At 40.8% G+C, this 13,415-nt stretch overlaps 1 protein-coding gene across 3 annotated transcripts in view; it reads right to left on the bottom strand.

Moving 5' to 3' along the window:
• Window positions 1–13,415, bottom strand: part of LOC126260186 (uncharacterized) — a 296,244-nt gene that overhangs the window by 131,306 nt on the left and 151,523 nt on the right. For all 3 annotated transcript variants that reach the window (XM_049957462.1, XM_049957463.1, XM_049957461.1), the window contains exons 14-15: window positions 7,706–7,827; window positions 7,377–7,559 (exon numbers count right to left, since the gene is read on the bottom strand). In XM_049957462.1, coding sequence (XP_049813419.1) covers window positions 7,377–7,559; window positions 7,706–7,827 — 305 coding nt within the window. The remainder of the gene's footprint in view (window positions 1–7,376; window positions 7,560–7,705; window positions 7,828–13,415) is intronic.

Raw genomic sequence — 13,415 nt, 5'->3', positions numbered from 1 at the left:
GCAACATATGACTGAAGAATCAAAGTCCATTAAGAACAGTGCCAAGCAAATATAATCTGTTTTTAAGAAAGGAGGCAAATCAGAGATCTTTCACAGACTCAGTTAAGGATCCTCTACAAGCCATAAAATTTTTACCTTAAAAGCTGTGTGACACCCTATATACATGGATGGGATGTTTACGAAGATCAAAGACACACTTACGGATTTGTATAGGGAAAGTGTTTCACTAAATGCAATGCTCAATGGTAATGATCTACATAGAATAGTGAAAACAAAATGTAACACACAGTTTACATTAGAAACAAGACAGCAACAACACAATCTGGAAATTTCTGCAATGAAATTAACACAATGCCATTCAATGAAAAGTGACCACCCAGAACAAATAGTTACTGAAGACAACAAAATAAGTTACAACAAAATAACAGAACAAGTAAAATACTTCTCCAATATTCATGGTGTTATATTTCACATGACAGTGATATACATCTGGATGACAGTCTGAACAAATTTAGAAGTATATGGAAAAAGGACATGCGTGTGAATTTTTTGTAAATGTTGCAATGCCAATATTTAGTATGGGAGTGAATGTAGCATAAAAAGTTAACAAGCCAAGACCCGAAAATCAGGTAGCAGAAATTAAATAAAACATGACTCCTCATGTTATTAAGGACCTACTTCCAAATCTAAAAGGTGAAGAAGCATTAAGTCTAACACCCCAATTTTGACTTAACCCTATATTTATAATATCAACACACTGCTTCATTTGTGCTCTTTTACCACTGCCAAAATGAGGCTCAAACCACTCTGTCAAACTTCTCCTGCAAATCAAGCAGTGTGGGAGCATTACAACTAATGTCTTAAGTCAAAATTGCAGAAATCAGACTTATGCCCTTTTAACTCTTAGGTATGGTTTATTAGAGTGGGATTCATTCTTCTCCGTGCACTTATAGTATGACAAGATCCCAAAAAAGCATTTTGATGAACAATTTATTACACACGTGTTTTTAACTCCATGGTTGGCTGTAACAGTAGACAGAAAAGCCCCTGGCAATCTCACGGGAAATGATAAGCTGAAACATTTTGAGTAGTGGAAAGAAAAAATATAGATGTGTGGAAAGTTGGACCTAGTTATTGCAAACACTTTCACATACTTGGGAAATATACTGTACACAACATTTTCTGGCACAGCAGAGGAACACACGTGCTGCAACTGCGACTATTTTGAAGTAATGTGTCACAGTGTGAGTTGATCAATTTTGATGCAATGTGTGTCAGTGTAAGGACACTGTTCACAACCAAAAAATAATTGTGCACTAATACAATACAAACCATTTTTCCTTAATCATGTGAATAGTGTTGTAACTTCAACTGTCGTCTCTGCCGCAGCCCCATCTATACAGCGAGATGGCTCAGTCATCTCCTCCAAAGGAAAGGGGAATGTGGCATATGGCTGGTCCCTTATGATCCAGCCATACGCCACAAAATAGAGGGTTTCGGATTTTAGTCCTATCAAAGGACCTGCGACACAGCCACAGGCCATGCTACCTCAACAGCCACTGCAGTATTAGTGATGTCACATCCACCAGTTATAGCAAGCACTAGCTCGCGTCTGCAAACCATGTGACATTACACAACTTCCCTGCATTCCTCTGCCAGGTATCCTTTATAGGACACTGAACAGCAGGTCACCAGCCAGTGCAAATCCCACTGCCCGTCTTGACTCTACATCGAAAGTGCCATCACTCTAATCATCAGAGTGCAGCACTTGCCGGTAAAACCAGAGGCATTGCCTGCACCACATATACTGACTCTGCCTATGACAATGCTTCTCTACAATGATTGACAGTGTCCTCTGCTTGTAAGTTTCCTTTAATTTAAGTCTATGGTCACAATCTTTTTTGTTTAACAGATTACTGGTTTCAGTCTTTAATGACCATCATCAGATCTGTTTCATAAAAGCAAAGTCCTAATGTACTGCAGCCATAGCAGCATCGTCAAATGTTAAATGCAGAAATCCTCTGCTTGTACATACAAGAACTGTTATCATGTTGTGAGAAACCATTACATCAGGACAATCTTTACATAGCTTTACCTCAGGAGTAATAAAGTTCTTGTTCTTGGCTACCAGAACATGATACTATAAACAGTCTTATTATTATTATTATTATTATTATTATTATTATTATTAGAAAAAAAGGAGGTTGGAAATCAGTAGAGACTGTTATGGAAAATCAGAGTGGGTGAGTGTAAATAGAAACTGAGACAAAAGGCCTTCTGGAAGAAACATCATGTTAAAGTAGATTAAATTTAATTTCAAGAAAACACAGCACAAAAACAACAGAATAGTCTCATCTTCAACTTGTATGTTAAGTGCAAAAGAAAGGACAAATAGACTGTGAGAGTCTGCGTGAAGGATAGCTTGCATACAGTGTGCCAGAAGACAGGTAAGATACAGATATGGAAGAAATTGTGATCAGTACTGCAGCCAGAGCATGACAGAACAACCAATGATTTAAGCTCAAACAACCAAGCAGGATTATATAGCATGCATTCAGGACTATTAAAAACCATTGCCGGGTACAGGGCATAGTGTCGTTTGGTCTGGTACCCAAATTCTACAAACAAGAGATGTATCAATACAATTTCACATTATCAGTATCAACAACAACAACGCAGTACCATAATGGGAAGTGCAGAAAAATGTGAGACTCACCATTCACCCAATTAATGTCCCTTGAAGCTTCTGAAATTATGTCAACAGTAACATCCTAAAGAAATTAAGGTAATACTGACAAGGTGCTACAAGACGAAGATTTTGGCATCAGAAAATAGAGAGGTACCAGAAACAACTCCAATCTCACATTAACAACAGAAGGATGAATAAAGAAAATCCAGCACACAGTCATGGTATTTGAGAACTAAGATAATTGTCAGATTATGAAAGAGTTTTGAAATTCTGGAAGAAATCTGGATGAAGAACTGAGAGAGAAGTGTAATCTGCAATATCTACAAAATTCAAGAGGGAATAACATAAAATCAAGAACAAAGAACAGGGAAAGACAAGATTTCAAGTTATCATACTGCCATAGCAGCTATCTAAAAAAATGTAATAAAATTTCGTAAGAGTAATGCAAAGTTGTCAAATACCAACAAAGGTTTACAGACAATAAAGCCATCCTGCCAAATGTAAGGAAGACATAAAATTCACTTTGAATGAAACTGAGAAGCACTTAGGATGGAAGAGTTACAGGTCAATATAGGGCAGATGACAAATGACTGTACAAATGGAAGAAGTAGACTAACAAGCTAAATCATGGTTCCCTGGTTCTTAGTTGAATGAAGTTTTTGTGACAAACTGGGCTGCGGCTTTGTGCCATAGGTTTGGGAGTTTTAGCATCCCCCCTAAATAGGCCAGGTGTGCACTACACATCAGAGGAAACTAGAGAAGTAGCCGACTGTGTGTGGGATGCATCAAGAGTACTCAACAAGGCCATATGATGCTGTTCTGCACCTGTGCTGTGGGAGGCAATGTATGATATTGGCTTTGTGTTTTTTCCTGGTAAGTAAAGTGAGTGACAAAGAAGTTTTTTACACTGTACAGTGTAGGTGAACTGAAGCAGATATTTTACCAGTCCAGTATATCTGAAGTGGGGTGTATGAAGGTGAGGACTTTGAACAGAATTTTCTGTGGGATTGAGGTTTTAAAACGCTAAGTTGAAGATATGCTTAGGTCGAGAGTACTGTAAAGCATGTGGAAATAACTCTCTGGAGTAAAGCCATGTCAAGTAGGTCATCCAGGCAAATTACTGAATCTGTGAATGGCTCTTTACTACTAGTTGTGTGATTCTGGTTCGTAATAACATTCTAAAACAGAATAGGAGGCCAAAATGTTAAATAGTTTTTCAGGTGGACTTTTTAGTATTGCAACAGTAGGGTTTTGATCTGGATAATAGAGCATTATAATTTTTTATTACAGAATAAAGATGTCTTGTGGAAACATCTCAGGGATTATTGAGTCATGGTAATATGTAGAACTGCATTGTTGCTTAATAGGGACTGACTGGATCTATATACAGGTAGGCCTCTGTACAACAGGTTGCACCCCAATATCAAATTTATTTCAATGTCACTAGAGTTGATTCTGTAGATTGGACAGTACTTAATGAGCAAGTGGGATAGGATTCCATGAAGGGCAGCAATATTTTCTCTATTGGCACAGAAGGACAGAGAAAGGGCTCAAAGGTTCTGAAGGCAACAAGCAGAACCTTATATCAAAATAAAAGTTGGTGGAGAACAAGTCTGAGTGAGTAAGGGAGGCTGGAATTAGAATACATTGGTCATCTTAAAAAAATTAATGCTGATTACCACAGAGAGAGAACATACACAATATTAAATGGAAAGCAAATTAAATAAGAGTTTTATTCTTCAGCTCTTACAGCCTGATTTGACCACTTCAGTAAATCATTTTCTGGTCACCATTTTCAATAAGTTTTCTTTCCGAATTGCCCAGTACATTTCATTCATTCTAATCTTTGTTGTCATTTCTCATCTGTGAATACCTCTTTTATCATACGTCATTTGTCGATTTATATAAATAACCAGTTACTTCAAATTACAACTTGTTTGCCTATTAAAAATTGAGTCTCATTGCCATCCTATCAGTGCATGTGTTTATGACTCCACACAGTGGCAAATAGATAAGCTGATAGATGTCATATAGGTTTGCTCGCAACTGCTACAAGCATTTGGCCAAAATAGTTGGATGAACGATAGTCACCTTTCTACTGAATTCTTGTAGCAAACCACAAAAGAAATAATAAAATGTTTCACAACACACAGGCTGAGAATTGAAGTTTGTCAGCAATTCAATAAATCTAAGATAAATGTTGTGCTTACAAATAATGTGTAACAACCTACACTGACGTGGCTTTGTGAAACAGAAGTGACTTAACTGAGGTATGTTAATATAAAATAGTTTCATTCTACATGTGTGAAATTACTTATCAATATGGAAAGGATGAATTCCGAGGTGCCAAGATAAAGGGGTATCTCAGGAAATGGCCAAAATCGACTGAAGCGATCTACTGCCTGCAGAAACCAGTCGCTTTTCGGTAATAAAAGAAGACTAGGTTGTATCTTCACTGTAAGTATGATAATTCAAGTGTGTAAAAGGATATACATCACAATGTGGCAACCAGTGTTGGTTAATGCATATTATGTAACTTACATCTATAACATCTACATCTACATCCATACTCCGCAAGCCACCTGACGGTGTGTGGTGGAGGGAACCCTGAGTACCTCTATCGGTTCTCCCTTCTATTCCAGTCTCGTATTGTACGTGGAAAGAAGGATTGTCGATATGCTTCTGTGTGGGCTCTAATCTCTCTGATTTTATCCTCATGGTCTCTTCGCGAGATATACGTAGGAGGGAGCAACATACTGCTTAGCTCTTCGGTGAAGGTATGTTCTCGAAACTTTAACAAAAGCCCGTACCAAGCTACTGAGCGTCTCTCCTGCAGAGTCTCCCACTGGAGTTTATCTATCATCTCCGTAACGGTTTCGCGATTACTAAATGATCCTGTAACGAAGCGCGCTGCTCTCTGTTGGATCTTCTCTATCTCTTCTATCAACCCTATCTGGTACGGACCCCACACTGCTGAGCAGTATTCAAGCAGTGGGCGAACAAGCGTACTGTAACCTACTTCCTTTGTTTTTGGATTGCATCTCCTTAGGATTCTTCCAATGAATCTCAGTCTGGCATCTGCTTTACCGACGATCAACTTTATATGATCATCCCATTTTAAATCACTCTTAATGCGTACTCCCAGATAATTTATGGAATTAACTGCTTCCAGTTGCTGACCTGCTATTTTGTACTAAATGATAAGGGATCTATCTTTCTATGTATTTGCAGCACATTACACTTGTCTACATTGAGATTCAATTGCCATTCCCTGCACCATGCGTCCATTCGCTGCAGATCCTCCTGCATTTCAGAACAATTTTCCATTGTTACAACCTCTCGATACACCACAGCATCAACTGCAAAAAACCTCAGTGAACTTCCGATGTCATCCACCAGGCCATTTATGTATATTGTGAATAGCAACGGTCCTATGACACTCCCCTGCGGCACACCTGAAATCACTCTTACTTCGGAAGACTTCTCTCTATTGAGAATGACATGCTGCGTTCTGTTATCTAGGAACTCCTCAACCCAATCACACAATTGGTCTGATAGTCCATATGCTCTTACTTTGTTCATTAAACGACTATGGGGAACTGTATCGAACGCCTTGCGGAAGTCAAGAAACACGGCATCTACCTGTGAACCCGTGTCTATGGCCCTCTGAGTCTCGTGGACGAATAGCACGAGCTGGGTTTCACACGACCGTCTTTTTCGAAACCCATGCTGATTCCTACAGAGTAGATTTCTAGTCTCCCGAAAAGTCATTATACTCTAACATAATATGTGTTCCAAAATTCTACAACTGATCGATCCTAATTAATGACAATATTATGAGGACTGATTGCTACTCAATATATGGAGGAGATGCTGAGTCATAGCCAGGCATAACAAGAAGACTGCTTACAAAGTTTTGCTACAGCTACATAAATATTTATTACTCAAAAGGATAGCCAACAGTTGCAGAGACATAAGTCTTCGCAAAATGAATGTGAGTATGAATCCTTTGAAGCTGTAGGGCTATTACAACAAGTAATAGTATAACAAATTATGAAGCTGAAGGAATATGCATAAACTTAGGATTTAATTGTAATATCTGAGGTGGAATGTGAATGTTCAAGTTTGATGGGTAGATGGCAACTGAAGGAAAAGAATTATAGAATTACAGGTTCTCCATACAAGGAAAAAAGCTGCACTTCCACAGAAACCACCAGATGAGATGAATTCTATCACTCATTTTTCACACAGATATATTTGTATTTCTTGGTGTTGAAACAGAAACGTCCTGAAGAAGCCATCCAGCTTTTAACCAGACTAATGTTACAACAGTTTAATGCAATATAGCTAAATATAAAGAACTAACAGAAAATTCCCCCTAGGACTTTCTAAGGCTAGGTCAGTAGCTGGCTAAACTTAGGAAGTTTTTGTTATTTTATGTATACAAAATACTTACTTGTGACAGTTTAATATTTTCGGTCACAAACTGCCAGAGAACTGGAAACTGATACACATCAGTATTACATAGCTCAAAAGAAGGAAACCAGGACATCCATGCATATGTTTCATACCAAAACAGGAGATTCAATAGAGAAGCAAGAGTTCCTCAAAATTTCCATTCTACATAAAGCTCATCTCTATGAAGGAAACATTTATTTGATGTCCTCATATTAGAAAACAAACTTACTTGAAACCACCATCATATGAACCTTCTGCATAACCCAAATCTTCAAAAAGTTTTTTATATATATCTACACATGTTTCTGCCAAAAGTGTTCCAGTAAACTGGTTTGTGTTTTCAATTCCTCTCACACACATGACTGCCTCTGCACCAGTCGGAAGTAAGGTGATGATAGAATCCTCCGAACACCTGAGAAGAAGCATTATTCCTTTAATTATGTACGATAACACACAAAAATAAGTTCACACATTTGAGTAAAATGTACAAAACAAAGCTGATTAAGTATCTCTAAGAATAAATGTGAACATTTAATCTACAACAGCAATAATACATACATTGTCCTTGAAGTATTGTCTTTGTTGGCAGCTGGACTCTGTTTTGATTGCTTTGAATTTTTAACTTCTAGCTGAGAATAATTTTCTCCCTCGACCATGACAATTGTAACACCACAGTCGTCCTATTAAAAAAAATACAAAATTTCAAAAAACAATAAGTCTCTTGTGAAATAGTTTAACGTAAGTTATTAAGTTAAAATATGAAGAAAGGCTGTAATTAAAACAAGGGCAAGGTTGTATATGAAGCACTGCAGCTTGTTTCAAATCTGTGAACTATCTCAACTGTACAAACTGTCAGTATTTCTTGGCAGATGATGATGTTGCTGTTTTGCATCAAAAGACTGGTTTGATGCAGCTATACACAGTAGTCTATCCAGTACAGGCCTCTTTATCTCTGCATAACTATTGCAACCTACATCAATCCTTGGTCTCGCACTTTACAATCCCCCTCGCTGCAACCAAACTGACTATTCCTCGATGACCCAGGATGTGTCTTCTCAACCAATCCCTTCTTTTATCAAAGTTGTGCCATGAATTTCTTCCCTCCTCGAATCTATTCTGTACATTTCATTAGTTATATGCCTTACCCACCCTATCTTCAGTTTTCTTACAAGGCACCACATTCCATAAGCCTCTATCTCCATACATGTACTGTTTATTGTCAAAGTTTCACCCCTGTACAAGCTACACTCTAGTCCATTGCTCTTGGGGGGAGGGGGGGGAAGGGGGAGGAGCTTTCAAACACTTCAACTTACACAAATTCTTCTGCATACCTTGCGGGACAAGCACTACCACAAGAATGGATACTGTGGAGAAATGACTTAGTCAGAACACAGAGGATTGTTTCCAGAGCTAATTTCCATCCTGCAAAGGAATATGCGCTGATTAGAAACTTCCTGGCTGGTTAAAACTGATTATTTCATTCGGAACTTTGATCAACTTTGAGTGTCAAAATTTCGCAGATCAGTAAAAATCAATGGTAATCATCAATTCACAACCTAGTGAAGGTACAAACAAGAAGACCTGATTTTGCACAAATACAAGCTGGAAAATAAATAACAATGAAGAAGAAGTTGTTAACACTCCCACACTGCCAACATTCGAAATAATTTTTTCGTTCTGTAAGATTAGAGTAATGAGAATATTGGCAATGCAAGTAATGAATGCAGGGAATAATTACTCCCATAAGAATTCTCAGAGACAACTCAATGTTGAAAAGAGTAAAGTCACTTTGTACACACTGGCAGAGTAAGAAATGGAAATTCAAACTTCTTGCAGTTAACAATAGGTAACAGAATATAACAACAGGAGGGATTGACTAGCTTTCACTACACAATTATCACTCAATTCTAGCAAGTCAGTGGTCACAGGATGACCATAATTTAACTACCGAATAACCCTATGTGCTTAAAATGCTATGAAAACTGGGTGAACATTGTGATATCATATGTATAAGCCAAAATCAATATGAAAGTGTGTCTCACTACTTCAGAGGTTGTTTCTGGACAGTGGATTTAAAGAGCTACGGTTCGACACTCATGTAATTGTTTTGTTTTAGGGCGCAAAAACAACTAGGGTCTTACATGCCCACCTCAGAACTGTACAACACAAAGACAAAGAGAGGAGTTCAATATGACTACACATTAACCTCAACTGACAGAAGAGAAGACAGCTAAAACCAGGGACATGGAGAAAGGTCTACCAAGCCTTCCCCAAATTGCTATCCCCAGGGGTCGTAACCCCTGCAACCGATCGATAAAATTATGATAAATAAACAATTAAATAATAGATGTAAAAGATAAGAATTTTAAGTGAAACTAGAGGTAGTCTTTTTTAAAAAAAAAAATCTCACGAGATAGATAAGAATGGTTCGCAACTTTAAACTGATCAATAAAATAAACAATAAATTTTTAATTATAAAAAGAATTGTAAGCATGAATATATTAAACAGAAATAATAAGACAGTGCCCCAGGGAGAATCCCAGAGTGCCCCAGGGAGAATCCCAGAGTGCCCCAGGGAGAATCCCAGAGTGCCCCAGGGAGAATCCCAGAGAGCATCCCAGAGTGCCCCAGAGAGCATCCCAGAGTGCCCCAGAGAGCATCCCAGAGTGCCCCAGAGAGCATCCCAGAGTGCCCCAGAGAGCATCCCAGAGTGCCCCAGAGAGCATCCCAGAGTGCCCCAGAGAGCATCCCAGAGTGCCCCAGAGAGCATCCCAGAGTGCCCCAGAGAGCATCCCAGAGTGCCCCAGAGAGCATCCCAGAGTGCCCCAGAGAGCATCCCAGAGTGCCCCAGAGAGCATCCCAGAGTGCCCCAGAGAGCATCCCAGAGTGCCCCAGAGAGCATCCCAGAGTGCCCCAGAGAGCATCCCAGAGTGCCCCAGAGAGCATCCCAGAGTGCCCCAGAGAGCATCCCAGAGTGCCCCAGAGAGCATCCCAGAGTGCCCCAGAGAGCATCCCAGAGTGCCCCAGAGAGCATCCCAGAGTGCCCCAGAGAGCATCCCAGAGTGCCCCAGAGAGCATCCCAGAGTGCCCCAGAGTGCCCCAGAGTGCCCCAGAGAGCATCCCAGAGTGCCCCAGAGAGCATCCCAGAGTGCCCCAGAGAGCATCCCAGAGTGCCCCAGAGAGCATCCCAGAGTGCCCCAGAGAGCATCCCAGAGTGCCCCAGAGAGCATCCCAGAGTGCCCCAGAGAGCATCCCAGAGTGCCCCAGAGAGCTAAAACACCAAGAAGAATCGCTTCTCGGCTTTTGGCAAGATCAATGTGTAGAAGTCTGTATAATATAACAAAGTAATAAACTATAATATAATGGATATCCAGAGAGCATCCCAGAGTCACCCAGAGAGCTAAAACATCAAGAAGAATCGCTTCTCGGCTTTTGGCAAGATCAATGTGTAGAAGTCTGTATAATACAACAAAGCAATAAACAAATATAACCCACCCACCTCCCCAGGAGTCGTAACTCCTGCAGAAACAGTGATAGATATGTTTTTAATAATTAGTAATTTATGCATGGCTGTGTTGACTTAGCAGCTGCAGCTATGTAATGACGTAGGGGAGGTACACGAGGCGCTGGAGGGGAAGTTGGTGGGGGGACCGTGCTATAGTTCTAACTAAGCACGGTCCGCTGAAAAAGTCTGCATCCGGCCGCCATGTTGGATTTCTGGCACGCTACTTCCTGCCGCGCCCAGCAAGATTCTAATTATCTGCAGGAAGTGTGACGTATGGTGCTGCTCTTATCAGTACTTGCAGGCAGCTACGACATGTTACGATTTCTAGTTGCTTTATATTATGAAGCAGCTGCATTTCATTTAACACGAGGCAACTGCATGTTTTACACAGCCATGGAGCGTTCTTATTGATTACTAATTATTAAAAACATATCTATCACTGTTTCTGCAGGAGTTACGACTCCTGGGGAGGTGGGTGGGTTATATTTGTTTATTACTTTGTTATATTATACAGACTTCTACACATTGATCTTGCCAAAAACCGAGAAGTGATTCTTCTTGGTGTTTTAGCTCTCTGGGGCACTCTGGGATGCTCTCTGGGGCACTCTGGGATGCTCTCTGGGGCACTCTGGGATGCTCTCTGGGGCACTCTGGGATGCTCTCTGGGGCACTCTGGGATTCTCCCTGGGGCACTGTCTTATTATTTCTGTTTAATATATTCATGCTTACAATTCTTTTTATAATTAAAAATTTATTGTTTATTTTATTGATCAGTTTAAAGTTGCGAACCATTCTTATCTATCTCGTGAGATTTTTTTTTTAAAAAGACTACCTCTAGTTTCACTTAAAATTCTTATCTTTTACATCTATTATTTAATTGTTTATTTATCATAATTTTATCAATGGGTTGCAGGGGTTACGACCCCTTGGGAGGTGGGTGGGTGTTTATGCATGGCTGTGTTGACTTAGCAGCTGCAGCTACGTAAAGGATAAAAAGTAAAATGCAGTCGACAGCCTGCGCAGTGTTCACCGAAACGGCCGATAACTCAGACGGGAAACACATACGAGAACGTAAGTGGTTAAACAAATGGCATTCCATCAGAAAATAGCAGCAGGGTTTTTGGGCGCACAACAGCAAGGTGTTCAGCGCTCCATCAGAAAATGGCGGACAATCAAAGGTTAAGTGCAATGAGTACAAAAATGTGGGGGAGCACCACTTAACATATGGCGATGGCTAAAAAGACAAGTGCCCGATATGCGACCTAGCTAAAATGATCTCCTCATGGTGAGAGGGCCGAGAGGAGGTTGTCCAAACTGCTGGGAGGGGCTTAATAAACCTGAGTGTTTCCATGAAGGAAGGATCAGGTGTTGACGCCAATGTGACACCAGCTGTCGACAAACAGCAACACAGAGATTATCAGGGGGAATGTGAGAACTTGCGTGCTGAGGTCCAAGGACTGTGGCCTCGGTAGCACCGTCAGCGGCTTCGTTTCCTGTCAGACCGACGTGACCAGGAACCCGCATAAAAAATCACAGTGGCTCGCTCCATCAAGAGTGAGCAAGTGACAGCTTTCCTGGACCCGTTGCACTCAGGCAAGGATGGTGTACAGTACACAGAGGCTTTGCCACACAGAGAGTCGGAGCAGATGACGCAATAGTAAAGCCTGTGTGGCCGGATGTACTGTGTGGCCTGATACAGGGCGAAGAACTCTTGCTATAAATACTGGAGCAGTGTTCCAAAAGCTGATACAGAAAAACATTGGTGCCAATGATGAAGGCACACCCAACGCCATGGTCAGTCTGAGACACACCAGTGTACTCAAAGGTACTACCGCAAAGTTCTGTGCGAAGGTCATGAAACTGAGGGTGATAGAGCAAGGCTGGAGTAGTGTCTTTAGGAAGCGAATGAAGGCCAAGGTGAATATCGGCCACCACACAAAGCCAAGGTAGTGAAGGGTTTATACCCACTGGAAAAGTTGCAGGTAGCATGAAGTTAAGCTGCTGGAGCAAGAGCCAAAAGCAACCTCCATGAGGTAACAGAGAAGCGAGGAAGCGCCCATACTGGTGATCAAAGGAGTCATCGAAGAAGGAGGCATAGGATGGGTGGCCACACATCGCAAATGGCATGTGTATCTGCTAAGGAGAAAGTCACAGAAGCAGGACAGCGGTAGTTTGGCAGCTTCTGCATACGGACTCTCAACCGGGCTAATGTAAAAGGCGTCACTAGCCAAAGAGGTGCCACGATGGTGGATAGTACTGAGACTGTATAAGAGGGAAGAATGTGCATATGCATAAATGAAACACCCTTAGTCTAGTTTTCGAAGGACAAGGGACCAGTACAAACAGAGGAGGGTGGTTGGATCTGCTCCCAGGAATTTCAATGAATGGAAGAGCAACAGGCTCAAGATGTAAAGACAGTGGAAGAAATGAATTGTGCTGCCAGAAATTCATACAAACGGGTTTTATCAACGGGAAAACCACAGCCATTGTCTATGCGCCATCAGTAAAGACTGTCGAGACATCGCTGGAGGTGCCACTCAATGAGACAGGTCCGTGGAGAACTGCAATAGATAGTAAAATCGTCAATGAAAAGGGAGCCAAAGATGCCTGTGAGGAGACAGGCCATAGAAGATGACGCTCAGAACGGAACCCTGAGGCACACATTTTCCCTGGATAAAGGTGTCCGACAAGGCATAACCCACAACTACCTTGAAAACTCAGTCTTTTAAAAATTCCTGAAGGAAATGGAGCAGGCGACCACAA

The sequence above is a fragment of the Schistocerca nitens genome, chromosome 5 (genome assembly GCF_023898315.1).
Source record: "Schistocerca nitens isolate TAMUIC-IGC-003100 chromosome 5, iqSchNite1.1, whole genome shotgun sequence".
Classification (NCBI taxonomy): Eukaryota; Metazoa; Arthropoda; class Insecta; order Orthoptera; family Acrididae; genus Schistocerca; species Schistocerca nitens.
This window is presented reverse-complemented; position numbering and strand designations above follow the sequence as displayed.